This window comes from Centroberyx affinis, unplaced genomic scaffold, assembly GCF_046629955.1.
Source record: "Centroberyx affinis isolate AG114_WGS23_722 - 3 ecotype Tasmania unplaced genomic scaffold, CSIRO-AGI_Caff_v1 ptg008531l_1, whole genome shotgun sequence".
Taxonomy (NCBI): domain Eukaryota; kingdom Metazoa; phylum Chordata; class Actinopteri; order Beryciformes; family Berycidae; genus Centroberyx; species Centroberyx affinis.
The window spans coordinates 905-26,469 of record NW_027284222.1 but is presented as its reverse complement, the minus strand read 5'-3'; the positions used below and the strand labels follow the sequence as shown (position 1 = coordinate 26,469).

Sequence of the window (25,565 nt, the reverse complement as noted above, 5' to 3'; positions counted from 1 at the left end):
GCCTCACCATCCCGTAAGCCCTTGTACCTCACTGTGTAATAAAATCACTCACTGCATCAGCTCTGCCTCAGGCAACTGCGTTTGGGTCCTATCCCCTGTGTTCCTGGTTCCCTGCTAGCACCAGCCGTGACAAGACTTACATCGGATCCATGAGTATTTGCTTAACATCTCATTTTTAAACCTTGAACTCGCTGCTTTTATTGAACAAAATACCGCTTTGCAAGTGTGAAGGCATTGAGCATGTGCGTACCCTGGCCATGTTGCAGATCCTGAAGATGCGGTTGATGATGTCTTCGTCAATGTCTGCCGATATGAATTCGACTTGAATGGGACCGTAGCAACACGAACTCTTCTCCGGCCAGTACTGCATACACAACTATAGAAGTGAAACAGAGAGAGAGAGAGAGAGAAAGACAGAGAGAAAGAGTAGGGAGAGATGGAGGGAGAGTAGGAAAGAGAGAAAAAGAGAGAAAAGAGAAAGAGAGGTTTAACACGCACATTCAAATAGACTTTCTTCCAAATGGCATAACAGCAGAAGGTATAATGAGAAATATGTTTTCACAAAACGTTGCATGAATTCACCCCATCGATTATGAAGATTACCGCAGCTGTGACTGGACATGAATTCAATTTTCAAGTTCTTATACTTCCACACTAAGGCCTGATAAAAAGACTTATCTGCACACGGAACATAATGCTCTATGCAGGACCAAAATGAGAAAAACCTGAGTCACAGAAAAATAACAAATGAAAATAGGACTGTAATTTTACCTCATTTTCCATCTATACAACCGCCAGACAGAGAAGCGGAATAATGTCAACTTTGATCCAACTTAGTTTTTTTTTTTTACCAATCTTTACTCACTTTTCTCCATTTCAGAAAAATGCCATGCAGATGTGAGCTGAGAATGGCTAATTTACAGTCAGCAACATCGGGGCAAGTGAGGTAACTGAGTCTCGTCTAGGTTGATGAACTTATACATTTTAGGCATTTGGGCATTCTGTTTTCCTATGCAGCTTGAGTGTCTTGCTCAAAGGCACTGTGGCAGGATGGGCATGGTGGCTGCTGTGGGGATCAGACCTGAGATCTTTCAGTTACAGGACGGTGCGTCTAACCACTAGGCTGCTGTGATTTCCCATCCTGTCCCAGCAAAGGCAAACGGCAGTAACTTATTTTGTGTGTTTTAAACTGGTTGGTTCTCAACGTGGGGGTCTGGGGACCACCAGCGGTGCTTGAAGGGGTTCCAGGCGGTCCCCAGCAAACTGATGAATTGTTAAACTTCAGCTTTATTTCATTTACAAAAAGTTAACAAAATTAGAGAATGTAGAGGAATGACTGTTTTGATCATAGTTTCTCTGTTATCTCTCTGCCTACAATACAGATAGTCGTGGAATTCTGGACAAAATCATATCTAACAATAAGGATATTCTCAGATTTGGGTTCAAGAGACAAAATCTCATCAAATGGGGGTCCATGGCTCTAATGTGGACTAAATTAGGGTCCTTGATATGAAACAGGTTGAGAATCACTGTTTTAAACCATCAGTTATACCCATAAATGTGATTAATTGATAAACAAATCAAAAAAACAAAACAGTAAAAAAAAAATAATTAAAAAACAACATTTTTTGTCAGGGTAAGAGATGAACTCCCCCACAGCTATGGTGCGGTACAGTGTATTTACCAGAGGGTCACAGGTTCAAATCCCGCAACAGCCTGTGTGTGTGTGTGTGTGTCCATCAGCAAACATGCATCAAAGTGTGATTGAGCAAAACACTGAACGCCTACCTGCTCAATTAGAATGAAAAATGTTGAATCTTACTTTCATTCCTGCTTGAGGGATTTATATCAAAGTCAAATTGGCCAACATATCATCCGTAAAAAGGATGGATGAGCTTTTGAATAGGATGTGTTTGCATCGCTTGAACACCGTCACAAAAACAGAGTCCTTTATGATTTCAGATCAATATGAACAGCACTGACCAAGTGTTCCAGCCACTGGAAAGGTCTGTGGTGAAATGACTGTGTGCTTCGGGAAGGATTTCAACATTTAAAGGAAACCTGTGTGTAGGCCTAATATTTTCCAAAGGTATCATAACTGCCCAACCTTCAGCAGTCCATGCTGCACATTAGGGCTGGGTGATATGGTTGAAATCAATATCATGATAATCATAAGGATTTTTCTCGATATCAATATGTATCACGACATGGTTCATGTATGCAAAATCACGTTAAATAATCAAATTAATGTTCATCTCATTGAATCGAATGGTGATGTTAGGTGTAATGTCAAACAAAACAGAAATATTCAAATAATATTCCTACCGTACCTCATTTTATGAGAGTTTTTAAGTAAAATTTGCTTGTCATCATAAATTTAGACAGCAGAAATTTGTGTCACGATATTAAAATATCTTCATATCATCACGATATGATTCCACTGAAAGACGATAAATGATAATATTATTAATTAATTAATTAATTAATTAATTAATTATCGCCCAGCCCTACTGCACATACTAGAAACTTTTAGACAGCAGGTTTGACTCCTGCTATATTTTATATTTGGGAAGGTTTTTATAAATGTATGAATTCAAATACAGAAAAAAAAAGAAGATGCACTTCAAGCTCCTTAATTATTTACTTATTTTTACCTGCACACATTAGTAATTAGTTTCTCTTCTGTATTTGATCACAGTGCCTCGGTTTCATCATGGTGCAAATAAACTAAACTACATCTAAAAACTCCTCAGCTGCCTATGGGCACAGCACCAAGGCTAAGACTGTCAATATCCATTCGCATTCATAAAATAGTCTGTCTGTGTATTGATTAGGCCCTGTGATGTTAGGGTCGATCTGTCCGGCCTTTTTCTGAAGCTAAGTAAGACAGAGGAAAAGAAAACAGATAGTGAATATGGCTAATTTGTATGTGTGTGTGTGTGTGTACCTGCGCTGCGTCCATCTCATTGAGCATGACGATGGAGGAGCAGTTGTAGTCGAACACCAGCCTCCAGAAGTCAGCCATGGTGTTTGGCAAAGGATGCTGGGTAACGATGAAGGCCGCTGGCTGTTTGTGGCTCTGAAGTGTGGAGGAGGATCGCAATGAAAGAGCAGCAATAAACACAAGATGGGTAAACAACAGGAGAAGCAAGCAGAACAATGGTAAGAGAAATACATCTCATATTATATCGTAGGTACAGTCTTTGTCATTATCTCTTTCTAACATGCTATAAACACACACACACACAAATTTGTATTACTATTCTTGACTTTTTGGTCCACATAAGTATATAAGAAACACACACACACACATACACACATATCCCCAAACACACAACTTACATCCATTAACGCAGCATTGATGTAGTTGGAGCTCTCTCCATCCACAGATATGAGGAAAGGCAGGCAGCGGTCGGCTGACAGAACGTCCATGCTGCGGTTCTTGTCGTGGTTCCTGGGCAGCAGGCCCACGCTGCAGTCCTCCGGACGGACTCTAGGGGTCACTATGTTCAGAGTCTGACAGAGAGACGAGTAGAGTTAGAATAAAGGTAATCCAAGTCGAGATAACTGGAGTGAAGAGATGTACAGATGATTCAAGAAAAGTAGAGTGGAGCAGAGTAGACTAGAAATAATTAATGTAAAAAAGAAATGATTAGATTGGAGCAGAGTAGAAAAGATTAGAGTACAGTACAGTAGAACAGTGTAGAACAGAGATGGCTAGGGTAAATTTGAGATGATAAGAGTCGAGTAGAGCTGAGATGATGAGAGTAGAGTAGAACAAAGGAAATTTAGAGGTGATTAAAGTACATTAGAGTGGAAACGATTTAGAGTGAAGTATGGTCTCTATGTTCAGAGTATACACAGAATAAATATTATGCGAGGATGGCTGTGTGTGTGTGTGTGTGTGTCTGTGTGTGTGTGTGTACCAACCTGGAACTCGTCTTTGATCTGGCTGGAGTTGGTCTGTGGGTCCAGTCTGCTGATGTTGTAGTAAATGGCTCTGAACTCACACACTGGGATGGCTGTGTTCCCACATAGACACGCCTCCAAGATGGCGTCATGCACAAACACATACTGCTCCTGTGATATGAGCAAAAACACATAATCGGTTAGTAACAAAGGAATGGTGGAACTGTAACCATAGAAACATCTGTTGTTAGTATCCATGAGCTACACTGTAGCAGAACTGTAACCATAGAAACATCTGTTGCTAGTATCCATGAGCTACACTGTAGCAGAACTGTAGCTAGCATGCATGGCTACACTGGAGCAGGGCTGTAACCATAGCAACAGAAACAAATCCAGTAAGATCGTTGTTGAGCCGCGAACGAGCTATAGTAAGTTTTATTTCTGAATAAATTAAAACCTTCCATGTTTCTAGCCTCGGTTAGCCAAGTGATTATTTGCAGTAACCAAGGAGTAACGTCTTTGTGCCACAAGGTGGCGCCAGTCAACAAAATGGATCAGATTTCTTGACTGCGGAGTGATGTGATTAGATGGAAACAGCAGTCTGTTATTCAGAAATACCAGAACTCAGAATGCCTTCTTTGGCCAATCAGAATTGAGTATTCAACAAAGCTGTGTAATAAGTAAGTCAATGACCAACATTCAGTATTTTGTGTCACTAAAACCTATACAGGTCATTGATCCGTCACATTGCGCTGGGCTTTATATCAAGTAGCAAGGTTGTGAGAAACATTTAAAACCACGGTCGAAGACTTTGCTCACTGTAAAGATAATATATAAATTCCTAAATAGATGTCGGATCCTCGTCTTGATTCTCGTTTTCTCCCTGCGGCTCTCTGAGAAAAGCAGTGACACCGCTGGGCAGGAGGAACCGTCTTGATGATTTCAGCTGCATCTCCTGCCTTTTCAAGCCTCCGACAAAACTCAAAACGTTCAACTGCGAACACCCTTTTTGTTTTCTTTGTGTGTGCGGATGTATTATTTGTGTGCCTGCGCTCTCTCGGCAGCCTGAAAGTGAATTAAAAGGGAGTAGAGCTTTGCCCTGCGGTGCTGCTGTGCTCTGGATCAAGTGTCCTCTTTGTGCTCCAACCAACTAGCTCGCTTTTAAAAGCATCAGCCACTGTGAGCCACAACAGCCACCCTGCATGTTAATTTACCTCTGCTCTCTCTCTCTCTCTCTCTCTCTCTCTAGCCCTATCTCACTTTCTTTTCCCCTTTATTTCTGTCCGGTTTTCTCTCATACTCTTTCACTCTCTCGCTTTTGCTTGCTCTTCCTCCATTTCTTTCTCTCTTTCTTTCTCTTTCCCTCTCTCTTTCTCTCTATCTGTCACGTCTCTCTTTCTCTCTCTCTCTCTCTCTCTCTCTCTCTCTCTCTCTCTCTCTGTCGAATGTTAATTGTTGCCCTTGGAGGGGAGAGGAGAGTTTTAAAAGCCTCATGACCTCTCCTGGCCATTACCTACTCCAGTGCGACACACACACACACACACACACACACACACACACAGGTACGCACACACAAACGCACACACAAACGCACACACACACACACACACACACACACACACACACACACACCACATACACAAACTCAGGGATATATAGCCACGCACATGCACACAAACACACATAATGCATACTGGCACGGGCATAATAAGTGCACACATACATAAACACACACACACACACACACACACACACACACATTCACACACTTAAACACACACACACACCTCTTTCCCCCTGTGCCTTTTAAAAGATTAATTGCTTTGTGTTGTGCGGAGCAGGATTATAATAGCGTCGAGCGGTGCTTCAGCACTGACACAAATTGCTCCCACACATATTCAGAAGGCAGGGCAGGATGCATTTAGCTTGGTTTCAAGAGCCACAAACACACACACATTCACACACAAGCGCACGTACACACACACACACACACACACAGGACTGGCTTTCATACCACTGCTGTTGTATGAAAACCCTGTAAGTGAAAACCCTGGGTAAGTTTCACAAACCTAGCTCCTCTGAGTCCCATTCAGAACTCAAAAATTTCGAGCTCAAAGTTTCAGCCGTCAAACTGAAAAAGAGTGTGTTTTTCTTCTCTCCTGGTTAAGCTGACTTTCTGGAGATGTGAGGTTGTCGTCAGCGGTGAAAATGAAACGCAGAGGCGGGATGGATTAGTTTGGCTTAGAGTAGCTTAGAGCAGAAATGAATAGTTTTGCTCCAAAATGAGACACCCGTCAATTGAAGACACCTACTCTTGCAAAACGATTGATTGTACAAAATTAGAACAAATCATGATGCTTTGTAATGGATAACAAGTAACCTCAGCTTGGAAAAAAATGACACTTATACAGACTGGATCCTCTATATTTTAGAGCTACTGAACGATAAATCTCAGGTAATGATTTGCTTCCAAAATTGATCTATAGCATTTTGGAAATTGTTCAATTCTGCCTTGATGAAGGAAAACAATACACACACAGACATTTCACAGACCTCAGGTAATTTCTATGTTAATAATGAAATATACTGGATGTTCTCCATTGTCTTATACTGTATGTTGTTATACTGTACTTATGCTGTATTTGTAAAATGGCTGTAAACTGTAAATGTAGAGCTTTGGAAGTGAAATAATGAAATGTATTTTTTTCCCTCTTAAGTCAATTAGATCTCAGATCAGAGCTGCAGGTTAAACTGAAGTGATTTGACTTTGGGAGTTGTTAAAAAAGAAGCTGCCTGTCTCCAAATCTCCCTCTTCATTTACGGAACTACCAGTTCAATTATGGAAACAAATCTATTGAGTAAGCCTTGGTTAGCCTTAGTTGTCTCAATAATAGAAACTATTCTAATGAGTAAAATCGGTCTATCCCTGTTTGACCCTGCAGGAGAAACCAGTCTAATGAGAACAGTCTTCCAGCCCTTTTGGCCCTGGAAGAAACCAAACTCATGTTTAAACTTAGTTGTAACTTAGTTGGAATAGCTCAAAAGTGATGCAAAGAGTAACTTGCTGTGTGTGTGTGTGTGTGTGTGTGTGTGTGTGTGTGTGTGTGTGTGTGTGTGTGTGTGCGTGTGTGTGTGTGTGTGTGTGTGTGTGTGTGTGTGTGTTTGTGTGTCTCTGTCTCACACTGTATGCCTGGTCACAAACTGAACTGAGAGCTGCCACATACACACACTGGCACAAAGAATCATAAATCTGTGTGTGTGTGTGTTTGAACGTGTGTGCATGTGTGTGTGTGTGTGTTTGATTTAGAGAGAGTGTGTGTGTATAGTGTGTGTGTGTGTGGGGGTGTGTGTGTGTACTAGAGTCATCTATTATTCAGGGAGTGTTTAATATTGATAGGCTGATTGGGATGGATGATACATGACTGGAAGGAGTACTGAGATACTGAGATACACTATCTCTCTTTCTCTGTCCCTCCTCTCTTTTTACTACTCTCTCTCTCTCTCTCTCTCTCTCTCTCTCTCTTTATAGATAGATAGATGGATAGATGGATGGATAGATATGATTGAATGGGTCATGATCTTCACAAAGTAAATGTGTGTGTTGAATGCATGTTTCTGCACTCGATTGTGTAGGAGAACTCATGACAAAAGCTGCAGTTCCCATCAATAAACATTATTCATGATCCACAATAAACCCTCGGGACGCAGAACTTCATGACGCTGCTGTCGTGGAAAAACTACGCAACTGCACATTTTTTCTTTTTTTTTTTTCCTTTTCTTTTTACTGGAATTGACAGTTTCCATACTCATCTATGTGCTGAGTGATTTTCATCAGCCTCGGGCCCTTGAAACCGTTAAAGCCCTCGGTGTATAATTTAAAAAATACGTGGGTCTTAATGAGGAATTAAGCAGGTTTCTTCATTTCTGAAACAACATACTTTTTTGCAGATTCATGGTTGCTGTCCATCAACAGTGTGTGTGAGTGTGTGTGTGTATGTGTATGTGTGTGTGTGCCACCCACCTCTGTCTGAACCATGTTGACTCGTTGTGACCTCAGCTCTCGGATGCAGTTGAAGATGTCGACCACGCCTTCGTTCTCCGCCATGTCCAACATGATGTCCACCGCGATGAAGCAGCCCGTCCTGCCTGCTCCGGCACTGTGGAGGGAGACAAACAACCATCATATTAATAAATGAATGATAAAATATTGCTAATAACAGCATTTGAGCTCATTTCAGCCTTGTGATGTCCACAGCTATGAAAAAGTCTGTCCTCCTGGCACTGGCACTATGCAGAAAGAGAAATAAACATATCACCGATGCAGATAGATAAGAGGGCTTTCAGGTGATGTAACTCTCACTCTGGCGGCCATATTGGAGGTCCTCAGCTCTTGGGGAACAGTGGCTGTGAACATCTGACTAAGTTTCTAAACGTGCCAGATGGTTTGTTACACAGAACCATCTGGGGAGTCGTCCTTGGAAACTGTTTGGAAAAGGGCAGGCACTTTCAAAAAATACTTGGCAGGTGATTGGATGAACCATCTGTCTATCACCGTCTATCACGGGCTAACTTCAACCAATCAGGTAGTAGGACAGCGCCGAGGAGGAAAGACAACAACAAACTATGTAGTTAGCATGTTGGTAGATGACTCTTGCCGCCTTTGTAAGGGAAATTTGTGCATAAAGGGCATTCTTACACTCCAGTTCAGAAATAACTGATGTTATCTACGCTAGCCTCTTTAGGAGCCGCTATTGTTGTGAACGAACAGTCGCTTCTCGCTGTCGTCACACCTAAGCCACGCCCCCAGCTGCCCTCATAGGACGCTGATTGGTCCGCGCCACTGTGGTTCGGCCACAAACGCATAACTTGAAGCTTGGCAAGATGGATTCTTGCGTGATCGTGATCTCGCGAATCCAGCCGCCTCGCAAGGTAAACGACTTGTCCGTTTTAACAGAATTGAACCGACGGTTAATTTCTATGCTGTTTTTGACTGGTAACTGATCATTTCATCACTGATCCATCTGATTGATTTAGTGTTTAGATAATGTCAGCTTGTTAGCTAGCTAACCATAGTATCTGGTCAGCTAACCATCACTGTCTTGTTGTTAACACATCTGATTAGCACACTAGCTAACGTAGCTAGTAGAAGCTAGTGTTAGCATGTTCACATTAACATCAGTGTGTTTGCTGGCTAGTTAGCTAGCTAACAGTTTGTTCAGGTTAACTGAGCTGACTCTTCTCAAGCTACAACTCAGAGTGTTTTGGAGTAGAGACTAGGGCTAAAGACAAGACAGTTTACTGTGTCACAGTAACCAAATCCACCTTATCACACTATTCACTTTTACTGGGAACGTTACTGAATGGATCTACAGCCACACCACAACAAGCTGCATCTAGCTTGGTTGGTAGAGATGTAGGCTATTATTTATTTATTTATGTATTTATTATGAGATATGTTATGTATGTTAATATTATTTGTGCACAGCCAGTTATCCAAAAGACCTCCATGATGGTGCCAGATGTCGTTGCTAGGAGAGAGACAGATAGATAGATAGATAGATAGATAGATAGATAGATAGATAGATAGATAGAAAGATAGATAGTTAGTGATGGGCTTACTGATGCCTGACCAATTACACATGCACTGTAATATCAGTCTCTCTCTCTCTCTCTCTCTCTCTCTCTCTCTCTCTCTCTCTCTCGCACACACACACACACACAGATTTCACAGCCTCTATGTCAAGTGTTAAAGCAACACGGCCAGCAAAGTAATGCCAGGGGGGAGAGATGGATGGGTGGATGAGTGGATGGAAGGATGGATGGATGGCTTGAGAGAGGGAGGGAGAGGGGAAATAGGTTACTGAGGGGAAGCGATAGAAGTGGTCGTCACAGGGGAGAGATCAAGGGAGGAAAAGAGGGATGGATGGAGGGATTGAGGGGGAGATCGAGGGCCAAACGGAGGGAATGAGGTATGAAGGGAGAGGGAGGGGGCTAACCTATCTTTCACTTTGCCATACCCCCTGACAGTTCCCAGAGAGAGAGAGAGGGAGGGAGAGAGAGAGAGAGAGAGAGAGAGAGAGATAGAGAGAGAGAGAGAGAGATAGAGAGAGAGAGAGCGTCTCAGCAGATTACCTGTCAACCTCTGTGATTAATGTTGAGACCAGAATACTGCTGGGCCTCTGTGTCTGTGTGTGTGTGTGTGTGTGTGTGTGTGTGTGTGTGTGTGTGTGTGTGTGTGTGTGTGTGTGTGCGTGCGTATGTTCCAAAGCCCCATGACACAGGCTAATAGCGTCAGAGTGCCCCCGGAAATTAGAAGTGACTGCTATAACTTGCTGTCTGTCTGTCCACCTAGTTTTATTACAGCTGTTTGTTTACCTGTCTGTCTGTCTGTCTGTCTGTTTACCTGTCTGTCTGTCTGTCTGTTTACCTGTCTGTCTGTCTGTCTGTCTGTCTGTCCGCCTTCTCCTTCCAGTCTGTCTCTGTCTGTACACCTCTCCTCTTTCATCTAACCGCCTGCCTGTCTCTTCCTATGTGCTCCTCTCTCTCTCTCTCTCTCTCTCTCTCTCTCTCTCTCTCTCTCTGTCGCATTTAACAAGAGGAACTGGAGGCTAGGAACGCCTGTCTTTTATGTATTGTCCAGTGAAGAAGATCCCAGTCAGAGTAATGCTGCGTTCAAGTGCGCCTCGTAAGATCCTAGTTCCAAGGTTGGAACTAGGATGTTAAGGTTGGAACTGGACCCTTCTTGAACTAACCTATCTTCTTACCCTTCTTAAACTTAAAAAAAAAAAAATCAACAAATGCTACTTATTCCTATTAAAAGTCTTAGCTGATGAAGACTGTGATGCACAGTTGGTTTCACTACTGTTGACAAAATGTATTTATTGTAAGTCGCTTTGGACAAAAGCGTCTGCTAAATGACGTAATGTAATGTAATGTAAATATGACTTATGACAAGTACTTTTTATCAGAAAATAACAAAATGGACCCGTTACCAAAAGTAATTTTCTGATTTCTGGCTTGCTGTTTTATTTTAGGAATTAGCAGTAGTTCAACCCAAAATGAAAATTCAGTCATGTCAGTTGAAACTCCATTAACATCATGCACAGTTCAATCTCAGCCTTCTAACAAACTATTGAAGTTAATGGGGCTGTCCTTTTTACAGCTCCAAAAAAAGCATACAGTGTCCATCAAATTTCTCCAAACAGCTTCTAAAATATTATTCAAGCGCGGCCAAAAGTTCAATATTTACCTCATTATCTCCTGCGAACTTCAATGGAGTTTCGACTGACAAGGGGGTGAGCAGAAAATGACAGAATTTGGGGTGAACTATTCCTTTAATTTTTTTTGCCTAAAGATGTTGTATATGTGTGACAACCAAAAATCAAACATACAAGCAGTCAACAATACCAATTATCTTTAGACAGAATGTCAAACAGTGACATATAATTTAAAAATGTCTCTTTAGTCAGTCGTTGACGCGGCTCCCGTGCACTCCGTCATTTTCCCATCAAGAAAATGTCACCAAAACATCACATCTTGACAACTTGGGTATCACAGAAAATTGTGACTTTCCGAGTCATATTTACCACTCTGCCGGGTCGTTCACTTCTGCTCCGCTCATAATTACAATACTTACGGCCGCACTTGAAAGCAGAGTAAGTCTTTGACCTTTCTGTGTTTTTATTCTTGAAATCTACGTACTGTAAATCCGTGCTGTGGTTCCGCTCTTGTCCACACTTCAATGAAAGACCTGCTGCACTTCAACTTTCAAATAAGTCTAACTGATCAGTGTACCATAATGTACCTGGTCTGGTGTATAACTAACAAACTAACAAACTCACCGACTGATTCATCGGTTAAGTAACTAACTGAAATGCTATTTCATTTGGTCAAGTGTAGGGATGTACCCAAATCCGAATAAAAAGGGAAAGCACAAATAATGCGATGGAAACAGATATTTCTTCTACCCAAAGTTGCTCGTTATTATTCGAAAAAAAAAAAAAAAGTCTGTGCGTCAGCCATTATGTTTCTTCAAATCGATTCATATCATTGTGGATGGCCACAAGATAAAAATGCCCATTCTGTTTGCAACATAGGACTTTGATTTCACTAACTAGTTGTTTAATTTACTACACATTATTGAAAAGTGATCGCTGTTCTGTAGTCGCCCCCACTGAGTCAGGTGTGGGAGCTAGCGAGACAAAAGCCTGGTGTGTACTGTAAATAGTTTCTATTTCCAATGCAAAACAGAATCTTTCGATTTATAAAACATTTTTTTTCAGTTTCTGATTGTTCAATGTCCCCCAGTTAAAGGGGTGGTGGTGGTGGGGTTCAGACAGTTCATAAAACTTAGTTTAGTTAAAAATAAAAAACAAAATAAAGTATAGTATGAGGATGTAGAAATAACATATTTCATAATTAATTATATGCCAATATTAAATCAATTTGATGCTTTGAAGGCACAAAAATTGCAGGTTAATTGTAGGTTAGAAAATACAACATCTGCCCGATTTAACGTGACTTCCGGTCTTCTATCTGAATACAGATACAGAGACAGATAATTTTGTTGGTTGAACAGATACAGATACAGATACAGATACAGATACAGATACAGATACAGATGCAGATAATGACGTCTCTGTACACTCTAGTCAAGTGGAGCTAAACCTTTTGTCTCTTACCAAAATCCAAGGGATCTCTGTCCCCGCTCATACTGGCCCTCAAATCTCCTTCCCAAAACACCTGTCCTTTTTTGCCATTTCACATTTCTCCTATTGAAGATGTTATAACCACCATATTACTTTTGAGATATTACCATAATTACCATAAACAAACAATCCCATCACCGAGAAGATCGTCAGCCTCTACTGGCTTCTACTCTGCATCCTCCATTGTTTCTCCACCTGGTGGATCTGGAGGGAAATCTGCTGGATCGCTTTACGGCACAAAACAGGAAGAGGTTCTGTTCTTCCAGAGCAAACGGAGCTAAAGCTGAAAGAGTTTCTGGCAGCAGATGGTGGAAGGAGGGAAAGGAAGATGGAGGAATCACTTCCAACATGTTGATTCTCTTCAGTAAAGACAAAAGAGAAAACCTTTGACTGAAGAAGCAAATATTATACTATATTTACAACAGGAAGCAATGGCTTAGGGGAAATATGGTCTTACTTTTGAAATGACTGAGAAAGTCCATATGTTGGGTAAGAAAATGGACATAAAATAAGGCTTCTCTGGAGCGTCAATTTCAAATTGGCTTAATTGAAGAACCAAAAAAAAGGGAATCCGCACTCTTAAAAAAGACATCTTGATTGATTTATTTTACATGGTTCAAATAAAAAATATGCTTGGCAAACTGACTTAATTTGAGAAAAACGAGCACTAACAATACCACTGGAATGAAATAGAAGCGACCAATCATTTCAACCATGGTCTTGTTTGTTTACAATTATACCAAGATATCAGAATTGATTTGACAATTATACATTGATGTTTAAAAACACCACACATTGTGACTTTAAAGAATCACATTTAAACAATTCAACAAACGGTGTGAGAAAATGGATCCGTTACTTATGTGAATGGGTGTGTGAAGGCTGTGTGTGTCTCAATGGGCAGAGCAAGGCACAAACACTGCCGGGGTTAGGGGTTCAATTCCCACTGGGGCTGCCCATTCAAAGAAAGGCTTTGGATTAAAGTATCCACCAAATGGCATACATTATTGTTAAGTGCTCCCATTAAAATAAGGAAATTTCTAGAAGGCTTGTATTTTTCTTTTTTTTTTACAGCGTAGCTTGTCAGACTGCTGACCTTTTAAAGCTCGCTCCCTCTGACAACCTGGCCCCAGAGTTGAACTGTTACATCCCATAAAGAACAGAACATGGAGGTTAAATATATCGTCGCCATGGGGACCTTAAAACTGTCATCCCTTTCTTTTTTTTTTCTCTCTCTCTTTCTGGTAGATGATGGCGGCGGTGGGATGTGGGTGGGTTTTGGGGGGTGAATTTCTTTTTTTTCTACTTCTTTTTAAAGGTTAACACCGTCGATCTAATTTATGGACATGGGAGATTAAGGTGTGTGTGTGTGTGTGTGTGTGTGTGTGTGTGTGTTGGAGCTGATAACCCTAGCTATTGTTTTATCCCAGAAACGGAGAGAAAGAGAGAGAAAGAGTGAAGAGACACATGGAAAGAGAGATAGACTGCTGAGTGAGAAAGAGACTAAAAGTGGGAACAGAGAGAGAGGGGGGCGAGAGACAGTCACAGAGAGACAGAGAGAGAGAGGGAGAGAGAGTGAGGAAAGTGAATAAAATATGGAAAAAGAGGGAGTGCAGGAGAGAGAGGGGGAGAAAGATGGACAGAAGAAAGATAGATTGAGACAGAAAGAAAAGGGGAGAGTGAGAGAGCGAGATGGGTAGATAGATAGAGAGAGAGAGAGAGAGAGAGAGAGAGAGAGAGAGGCATTCTCTTCCAGTTAGTGTTAGTCTCATCTGCTTTGTGTGAAGAAGCAAACACTAAATTGCACCGTGCCACTACCTGTCACATCTATTTGTCCACACACACACACACACAGACACCTACACACACACACACACACACACACACACATCTCCAACTTTTTCTGCTCAGTTATCAACCCTACCCCTCCCCGCTACCCCATCGCTTCCTCTCCTTTCAAGGTTTGATCCATTATGCAGGTGAAAGGAGAGAACCAGGGGGAGTGGGAGTGTGTGTGTGTGTGTGTGTGTGTGTGTGTGTGTATGTTCTTACCTGCAGTGAACTTTATCTGCTGTATAACAACTAAGTGAGTGTGTGTCTGTGTTTGTTTGCCCTTGTCTGAACTGTGCAGCTATTGGCCCAGCATCAGGGAATTAAGTTCACCTGCTGCAAAAGAGACGTAACCAAGTCAACTTTGCTCGAGTCCCAAGTCAGTCTCAAGTCCCAAGTCAAGTCCATGTCATTAATGTCAAGTCTCAAGTCTAAATGTAGAATGGCAAGTGAAGTCAGGACAAATCAAGAGTCCAGTATCAGTTTAATATCTTAAAGAAAACAAAATATCTAGGACTTTTCAATGCAATATGGTTTTAATAGGATAAAAACTTGGTAAGAGCATCATGAGTTTGATTTCTATAATCAGCTTCAACTTCAATGAATTCAATCATTCCATACAAATTCAGAAAACAGAATTTAAATTCAGTCGTCTGCTGGAACAAATCTCATCACTTTCAATCTGAGTCATTTACACAAACACAAGATCTCAAGTCAAGACTTTAGAAACCTTTTCAAGTCGTCAAAGTACAAGTCAGAGTCAAGTCTCAAGTCTTCTCTTCATGCATCAAGTCAAGTTCCAAGTAGTGAAAACTTGAGTCTAACCTGTGTGTGTGTGTGTGTGTGTGTGTGTGTGCGTGTGTGCTCACCTGCAGTGTGCGACTATAGGCCCGGCGTCAGGAGGGTTGAGGAACTTGACCTGTCGTATGAAGCCCAGCAGTCCGGTGGCGTAGCAGGGAACGCCGTGGTCGGGCCAGCTGGTGAAGTGAAACTGACGCAGCTCGCGGATCTCATGATGGCCCTTCTGGGAGAGACGCACAGGAAGAGATGTTACGGCTCAGTTGCCTAATTTACAGTGGAGATATAGAGAAACTGACGGCCGCTCTGGCTCTACGAGAAAAGTGACGGGACATTTTGTCTCTTGGTGACAAATTAATCGAACTCCCGGATCTCATCATGGCCCTTTTGGGAAAGACTGACAGGAAGACATATCATGGTTCAGTTGCTTAATTTACAGTGGAGATTTTGGGAAACCGGGGGCCATGCTGGCTCTTTGGCTTCAGATGGAAAATAAATCGATCTCGTGGATCTCAGGATGGCACTTGATGGCACTTGTGGGACTGAGAGACAGGAAGACATATCGTGGCTCATTTGCCTAATTTACAGGGGAGATTTAGGAAACTGATGGCCATTTTGGCTCTAGAAAAAAGATTAATTGATCTCACAGATCTAATGATGGCTCTTCTGGGACAGACAGACAGGAGGAGATGCCATGCTTCGGTTGCCTAATTTACAGGGAGATTTTAGGAATCTAATAGGCATTTTGGCTCTAAGTAAAAGATGGGGAAAAAAAGCTACAATGTCAGTGATGAATACAATCTTCAATATTATCTGTGAATATCTGTACGGTACAAATTTTTAAGGCATCAAAAGTATTGAAAAATACCAAAAAGCTTCAAAATATTGGATTCCTACAATGAGAACAAAGCAGATGGCATGTAAGTTTACACAGAGAAAGAAAATGAAAAAAGGAAACTGCAAACGCTTTACTCTAATAGAAAATGGAATGTGCTTCCATTAAACAAATAAAGTTTTTGAGAAAATATCATTTTATGAAGTACCGGGACCAGTATTAAAATCAAAACAATTCCTCCACAAATGCAAAGTGGAAGCTTTAGAAGATAAAAATGTTGTGTTGAAGTGAAATATCACTTGGAACAGTGGAGGCCGAAAGGAAACTGAAGGCCGCTCTGGCTCAACATGGAAAATAAATTGGATTTCACAGATGTTACTGTGGCCCGACTTCGAAAGAGATACAGAGAGAGACATTTTCCTACTTAACAATGGAGATTGTACTAAAAGGCCCATAGGCTTCCACTGTGGCACTAGATGAGATAGCATCTTGACGTCTTAATGGTGGCCTTTCTACAAACACAAAGGGACAGTGAACAGCTTCCTGCTTAACAATGGGGATATTAGGAAATTAAAGACACCATTCTGATGCTAAACAGATTGGAGCTGAATCTCACATCATGGCGGCCCTTCTGGGGAGAGAGACAGACACAATGCCTCAGGATTAAGCTTGTGTTTCCTACTTAACAACTGAGATTTTAAGAAACAGAAGGACAGTGGGCTCTCATTCAACTCAATACTACTGCTGCAATCCATTCCAAACTGGAACATAGGCTTCTTTGCGGCGCACCGCCACAATATCGGCACGGGCCGCCACAAAATCAACGGTTGGTCAATATATTGAAATTGATCTAAAGCGATCAGGTTATGTTCTCTGTCACACCAGAGACTAAACTCACATGTGTTTGTTATGGTGTGTGTAAAAAGTAAGTTGAAGTTGACGCTTTTTTGTGGTCGGAGATGTGTGAAACTGCTCAGAGAGTTTGCGAGAGTTTGGAATATTGCCCTGTTCATCATTGGATTCTACTGGACACCCTGCTGTCACTGCAGGTAAAGACAAGTAAAGTCATGATTTACTGAACATGCTGTTAAGTCGGCGGCGTCACCCCCCCGGTCCCCCCGGTGACCACCCCCCACCCCCCGGGCCATTCCATTGCATTTCACTGTCAGAAATAAGGGTTCAGTATTGGTCCATTTCTGAACCCAAAGGTACATTTGTCACAAATCGGCCTTCAAAGGTCCACTAGTGGTGCTTTAGGTGAAAAGGAACATATATGTACATTTTTGAAGGGTACATTTTTCATCTATGTACATTTTTGTCACTTAACACATAACTTAACACATAATTGTTCCTTTATGCTGGGCTCAGATTACAGGAGTTTTAAAATCCTAACCGATTTTGAAATAGAAACAGAATACTATGAATAGGGTACAGTCCCAGAGACAAGTACTTGACCCTTTTAGATACACTCTTGTACCTTGTTTTGTGAGAGTGGAGTAGGAAGTCGAAATTTCCAACTTTCCAACATGGAAGCAGGAAACATAAAACGCAGCATAATATATGTATGACTGACCTGTTCTTCAGCTTTCAGAGGTTCAACTTTCATCCCTCAATCTACATGCTTCTGCTTTAATAATTCAGAGCAATCGATTCCATTATGCCGCACTAAGCTAAACGGGGCTTAAATGGAGAGGGCCAGTTCAGTTTCCTCCCTCAGAATAGAATTGGGAGGAAAGTGGCGTTCCCATTCTGGCTCTAGTGGATAAACAGGGTTGTATTGATTTGTTTGCTTTGGCAGAGTGCTTTATGACAACGTGAGAACTGGGGATAACTGAGAGAGAGAGGAGAGAGAGGGGCAGAGGTCAAGAGAGAGACCAGAAGAGAGAGAGAGAGAGAGAGAGAGAGAGAGGGAGAGAGAGAGAGAGAGAGAGAGAGAGAGAGGACGGTGAAGTGAGTAGAGAGAGATGAAAGGGGATGCTGAAAGAGAAAGATAGAGGGAAAAGCGGAGACAGAGAGAGGAATAAAGAGATGGAGTAAGAAGACAGAGGAAGCAGAATCAATGGAGAGAGAGAGAGTGAGAGAGAGTGAGAGAGAGAGAGTGAGAGAGAGAGACCGAGACGAGAAAAATAAAACCCAGAAAACCACAAGGTGATTTGATAACTCGACTTCCCATTGATCTGCTCTCCTGTGATGTTGAAATTACTTCTCTGAATCGATAGACGGCGGTCCGACACAGCCAGGGCCTCACATCCCTGATCGGTTGGTAAAAAAAAAACAACCCAACAACAACAGAGCAACAACAACAACATTAAGGTGCTCGACGTGTTGGAAATGGCTGATGAGGATGTGGAGCGGTTTAAAGTCTTTCTTCACAGAGACAGAGGAGAATTATCCCTGCCGCGGTTCCAGAGATGTACTGCGTCTCTCTTTAAATTTCATTTTTCTTTTCCAGAGCGACTTACAACGATTGAGTTACAATGAATATCTGAGATTTTGGTCGCTGTGTGGTTAAACTGCGTTCCCATAGCACTAAAATGTCACATAAATGTATTCTCTTAGATCCGTCAAAGGTCCTAAGAGTGCTGATATGTGCCTTGTTTTAGCAGAAAAAGGTGGAAAATACACCTTGTTTCAGTAGTAAAGCTACACATATGTTCCTCATTTAGCAAATAAAAACAATTATACATATATGCATGTATATATAGTATATATCGATAATGTGGAGCTATTTCATTGATGTCATTGATTAATGGGTTCTCTGTCACTTAATTGTAATCTAGTGCAGCCTACACTTTATTGTTACATACTAAAACATATTCCTTTTCTCTTTCTTATGTATTATATTGTTAAATAATGTTGTAATTATGCAAAAAATAAATAGATAATACTTGATAGTGTGATCATATGATATAGATTCGAGTCATGCAATTTGGACCCGAGTCTTTTTAAACACCTGTGATGTGTTGGTGCTATCAGTAAGCGAACCTGAGGAATCAACAAGTGAAATGCATTGTTCGCTCCTTTTAGAAGCCTATTTGCAAACGCTATCATCATAATTTCTTTATATGGGATATAAGCCACTGACTATGATAATCTAAACTGTCACTATATTGTAAGTATAGGTAGAAACTTAGCAAATAATGTCAGTCATAGTGCTCGCCAGTGAGTTTTGCTTTCATGTCACGGTCATTTATTTGCAGCGTCACATACAGAGACGCACTGTGTGTTCTGGGGAAAGTGAACAGCTGTGGCTCTTAATTGATTGTGCAAAGTCGAACACACGGCCCATCCCACACCGGAGAGATGTTTTCTGTTCTTGCGCTCTCGACAAGTTCCTTGTCGCCGAGACAAATTGGGAACATCGTTCTCCACATGGACGCCGGTATGGACTTGATGTTGTGGGACAGCGTTTGGAAGAGAACTCTTAACTTACTTCATACGTTCTGCAACTGTTCAAGACAGAACCGTGAAGGAACCAAACAAAAACCAGAATGCTTACTGTGTTATTGATTGGGCTGGGATTCCAGGTATTTGGGAATCGAGAATCGACTCCAACGTTGCGGAATCAATTCCACACAGTAGAGAAAATGTAGCCGAATTCCTCTCTGGTGATTCTGATTAAGTGTACAAGTGGCTCAAGTTCGCCACAGAGTGAGAGAACGGGACAGGGAGAGAAAATGTCTAATTCTACACCACACACATCGGTAGTGTGTGTGGTGTATTTTAGTTTAGAGAAAGATGAAAACAAAGTCAGATGTCAAATTTGCGACAAAAGACTAGCTTACAACAAAACAACGCCGTCAATTAATATTGCACTGTTTATTTTACAAGATCTGCTTGCATCCCCTATGTTTTAGTTTTTGGAAGCAAGATTCAAGAACAGTTTGGAGTCTGGAATCAACTCCAAACACTTGGAATCGGAGTCGACTCCAAACTCGGTGGACTCGAACAGCCCTAGTTACTGAACTTCACCTGTAAGACTTCAGTATTAGCAGGCTGGGTCTGGATATTATTTTGTGTTTCATTTTATTTTACCCAGACTATGTAGCAGCTATGCTAATGGGCTAATGCTGGATATCAAGCTAATTGGACAGCATTACATACTGTATATTAAAACATTTCCAATGAGCAAATACTATATGTATTTGCTCATATGTACTGTACTGTACTGAATGCATTTTTAGATTCTTTTGGGTGAAAGCTTTTCCTTTTTAAATAATACATATGCCCACCATCTCGACTGCCGACACTGACTGACAGTATTAGGACACATCTGACTGTGGCTGGGTTCTGCTCTGCCTGGGTTGGGGGTTCAGTTCCCTCAGCAGGTAGAGCAAGGCAGTGACACCAGCAGGGTGAGCGCTTCACTTCCCACTGGAGCTGCTCATGCTAAAGATATAATGCACCCATGGTACTGTAGCTGCTCTGGATTAAAGTCTTTTATATATGGCATATTTTACACACTCGCACACACATGCACACAGATACATGCCTGTGTGTGTGTGTGTGTGTGTGTGTGTGTGTGTGCAGCTGTCAAAACACAGTTCTATGTCTTATCGTCCCCTCTCAGGATTAGAGTGAACATTTACTGGAGGCTTCTTAAGAAGCTCCTGCCTTACAGTCTGCCTATGTGATGCACACACACACACACACACACACACACACACACACACACACACACACTTACTTACTGCCGCTCTCACACATACACACTCTGCTTGACTGACTCTGACACTCTCTTACTCTCTCTCTCAAACATAGTCTCCTTTTTTGCTCCACCTCAGTTTATCGCTGCCTCGTTCTCTGACTGACTCTCCATATCACTCTCTCTCTCTCTCTCTCCCTCATTCTCTCTCTCTCTCTCTCTCTCTCTCTCTCTCTCTCTCTCTCTCTCTCTCTCTCTTTATCATACACACACACACTTTTTTCTTTGAGTCTATCTCTGTCACTCTCTTACTCAGTGCAAAGCTAATCTCCTTGGATGTGCCATTAACAAACCTTTTCATTAAGATCCTGTTCTCATTATTCGCTGCAATTAAAGCCGGTTAACACAGTGTTGCTGAACATGTACACACTCTCTCTCTCTCTTTCTCTTTCTCTAGCTTTCACACACACACACACACACACACACACACACACACACACACACACACACACCCCGATAGCGACATTAGCTCTCAATTCATTGTTACAGAACCTAGTTTTAAGACAGGGAAGTGTGTGTGTGTGCGTGTGTGTGTCTGAACGCAAAGTGCAAAATGACATTTCACAGTCAGCTTTCCTTTGAATTTCAGAGTACTCGAGTGCACTCACACACACATACACACACACACACACACACACACAGAGGTGGTGTGGATTAATGGCTTGCTAAACGAGCTGACAGCGAGGACTTGTGCGCTCGTCTCCATAAGCTGCTTTAACACAACTAAAGGAGGAAAGAAATAAAGGAAGGATAAAAGAAAGAGAGAGAGAGAGAGAGAGAGAGAGCAAGGGGAAGAGCAGGAGGTAGAGACAGAGTGAAAGAGTGAGAGGAGACAGAGGGAGAGAGAGAAAGAAAGAGAAAAAGACAGAGCAAGAGAAAGACAGCAGGAAAGAGTGAGAACATAATCATTATCATATATATGTTACTATATATATAATATATAGGTAGTGGTGATTATGTACTATTGTATAGTACATGCATTCCAACCAAAGAGACATTGGTGATCAACTGCTATTGTATAGTAGATGTGTCTTTAAGACAAATAGATTAGCATTTCAATATGATCTGATTGCATGAAATGTAGTTTTTTTTTTTTACATTTTGTATACTGCTCTGGCAATATTGTTTCTGATAAACAGTCAAGTAATAAATTAATTAATATCAATCAATTAAGTGAAATTAACTGAGACGAGAAAGGAGGGAAAAAGAATTAAAGTAATAGAGCGAGAAAAGACGGAGAGAGAGAGGGAAAAATGAGTGATAAAGACTCAGAAGAAGACAAATCCAAACTACAAGAGAAACAGCGAAGGCGTTTGGACCGGAGCCTTCCCCTCTCGCAGAGGATTGTGCGGAGAGCCTGGGAGAACGGCTCCAGAACAATGAGGTTACATTCTTCCAGCTCCACTCGTCTTTTCTCTTCTCAAATCCCCCCAGCCTGATTACAAGAGCCCCAATTACGCCTCTGATTCCCCTCTCAAACAACAAGAAACAAACAAATAACACCGCTCGCCTCAAATCCCCAATCAGACAGCGGGCTCTGATCGTAATCCCGGTTTTGGGTTCTGAATGAATGGAAACGATTAGTAACGACGCCGGGGGGGGGGGTGTTTCTGGGCGGATACAGAGCTCCGGATCTGGGATCATGTTGTGGGTTCAAATCCCATCTGAGGTCACATGGAAACTATTGTGAACCAAACTGGAGTTGTGAGATGTTCATACGACAGCCTGCACCCATGTGAAAAACCAGTAAATACAACAAAATGAAAGACCACATTCAAAGTTTTTGTGAGACCGGGACTTAAATATCTTTATAAAATCAGACATTTGACCTAGTGTTCATGTATAACACAATGCATATAAAACAATACTGTGGCTTTGTTTTTTGTCATTGTTGTGTTTGTTTATGTTTGTTTACCTTTTGGACGGTGAATGTGCGTATGACGTATTCGGCCAGAGGTTCGGTCTCTATCAGGGTGACCTTGATGTCTCCGTACACCTCTGTCTCATCAGGCCAGTAGCGCACACACTTCACCTGGAGACAGACAACACACACACACACACACACACATTATACAGACATATAGTACCAAAGAGTTAAAGTACTAAGTCGGTCAATTAAAACACAATTTAGAGTCATATACATATGCCACCAGACAGGCAACAGAAGGCCGGTTTTCACTTCCCAAGGCAAACACTAATTTCCTTAAACGCACAGTAGTATATAGAGAAATGAAAACATGGAATTCTTTACCACAGTTACTGACTAAATTAACACAGAAATCAATGTTTAAAAGGCAAATAAGGAAACACCTAGGAACATCATATTTGTAGAATGCTATGCATATGCAGATTTGTAGTTTTTGCTCGTAACTGTTGAGAGAGTCATCAGTGTAAGTTTTACTTACTGTAAGTTTTATAAATATTAATGTTAGTTTTTTAGTATATGTCTTATGTTTGCCATTTGCGTTGACTGTAATGTTTAATGTATGTTTTTAAATGTGGACCCCAGGAAGACTAGCTGTGCTTTAGGGCAAAGCTAATGGGGATCCTAACAAATAAACAAATAAACAAATAAACCTAGAGAGAAACAGTACAAACACACCTGAACACACAGGTGTAGCCTAATACATAGTTAAATACAGTGGTGGAAAGTAACTAAGTACATTTACTCAAGTACTGCACTTAAGTACAATTTTGAGGTACTTGTACTTTACTTGAGTATTTCCATTTTATGCTACTTTGTACTTATACTCCACTACATTTCAGATGGAAATATTATACTTTTTACTCCATTACATTTATTTCACAGCTATAGTTACTAGTCACTTGTCAGATCAATATTTTATATTTAAAACATTTGATCATCTTTATAAAATAACTATAAAATAGCATTGTTATAGATTAGACTACCCAAAAGTATAGCTACATTGTTAAGATTAGCTTCACGTTGACAACTTTAAATGCTGCTTACATGTACATGTATGTCAATAAATCAGTATTAATATTCTAATAATTTATGAAAAATATAACTCTCGAAATGGGGACAGTTTGCATAATGAGTACGTTTACTTTGATACTCTAAGTACATTTTGCTGCCAATACTTATGTACTTTTACTTAAGTAAGATTTTGAATGCAGGACTTTTACTTGTAATGGAGTATCTTTACATTGTTGTATTGCTACTTTTACTGAAGTAAAAGATCTCAGTACTTCTTCCAAATATGTAAGTGTAATGTACAGAGAGCCGGTCATTAGTGCAAACTAAGTCCTGACAGGATGAATCAAGACTCTGACAGGCGGAGGTCACTCTGTTCGCCCTGCAGGGATTTATTCTGCCTTAATAACCGGCTGCCTGCATTATCCTGCATATTAAACAGCTACTTACCAGACCATAATTATTTGACACAACGTATTGATTTAAAATGATTTCATTACAAGCTACAGCAATTCACAAGCTTCCGCCAAAATCTTTTAGCAGAACTGCACTGTAGCAGAGCTGTAACCATGGAAACGTAAACAAATCCCGTCAGATTGGTGTTCAGCGTCTGACCAACAGTCAAAAGTTTAGCGCTCTTCCATGTCCAAGTGTTTGATATTTAAAATCTGATCATTTAAGAAATTATTAAAAAATATATATAACATTTTTACAAGAAAATCTGATATTCAAAATGAAAAAAAGCCATAATTAGAAAGATATTTCCTGAATCTGTACTTTCATATCTTTCTAGGTATTGGGCTTTTCTCTCTCTCTCTTCCTATTACACACACACACACACACACACACACACACACACACAGACACTGTAATCTCTGTGATAATGAACTCACCCTGCCCACCTCCACCAGGTTGGTAACCATGACGATGGAGGCCGAATTCTCCTGCCAGACCATCCTCCAGAAATCCCTCACCGTCTCCTGCATGGGCCCTGACACACACACACACACACACACACACACACACACACACAGAATGATACAGGTAAGAGATACAGACATATCGATACACAGTACATGCACACACACACCAGTTTTATGTATACACAGACACAGAGGTAAACCACACACACACACCTACACACACACACACACACACACACACACACACTATCAATCCCAGATAAGGCCTGGCTGGTTAGTGGTTAGGGGGTTTGAGGTAATGGGGTCTTAAATTTGTCAGGGGGATTTTATACGGCGGTTTAGATTTAGGAGGTTGTGGTAATAGCCTTCCACCTCGAAAGGACGACATTTACCAGGTGGCTGCTGCACACACACACACACTCACACACACACACACACTCACACACTTACTCACTCACACACACACACACACAGGCACAGTAATAGAGACACACTCACATTTGCATGAATGCAGATGCACACACACATACTCACACACTCTCACTTGTACGAAAGCACACACACGTAACACACACACACACACGTAACACACACACACACACACGTAACACACACACACACACACACACACACACACACACACACACACACGCACACACACACAGTTTAATTACCTTGTGTGGCGATGTAATGTCTGGGTCTGTGGTAGCCCTGTGAGACAGGAAAAAGAGAGTTTAAAAAAAAACCTCTCCATCCCTTCATCATCTCCCTCCATCCCCCCTTCCCTCCATATTCTCACCTTCTTTCGCCCTCATTTTCCCCTCTTTTAATCCCTCGTTTCCCCCCCCTTCCCTCTCTTCCTCCCTCCCTCCCTCCCTCTGTCCATCCCCCTCTCTCCCAAAATTACAATTCAAAAGCAGCA

General features: G+C 41.3%; 1 protein-coding gene across 1 annotated transcript in view; it reads right to left on the bottom strand.

Moving 5' to 3' along the window:
- The window catches only part of LOC139640169 (receptor-type tyrosine-protein phosphatase T-like), a gene marked incomplete at its 5' end in the record, with an annotated part of 41,674 nt that extends 16,320 nt beyond the window's left edge, over positions 1–25,354 (bottom strand). Inside the window, 9 exons of the mRNA XM_071514341.1 lie at positions 251–376; positions 2,948–3,079; positions 3,343–3,516; positions 3,931–4,080; positions 7,931–8,066; positions 15,317–15,471; positions 22,701–22,817; positions 24,614–24,711; positions 25,318–25,354. Coding sequence (XP_071370442.1) covers positions 251–376; positions 2,948–3,079; positions 3,343–3,516; positions 3,931–4,080; positions 7,931–8,066; positions 15,317–15,471; positions 22,701–22,817; positions 24,614–24,711; positions 25,318–25,354 — 1,125 coding nt within the window. The remainder of the gene's footprint in view (positions 1–250; positions 377–2,947; positions 3,080–3,342; positions 3,517–3,930; positions 4,081–7,930; positions 8,067–15,316; positions 15,472–22,700; positions 22,818–24,613; positions 24,712–25,317) is intronic.
- Between the last annotated feature and the right edge of the window lie 211 nt (positions 25,355–25,565).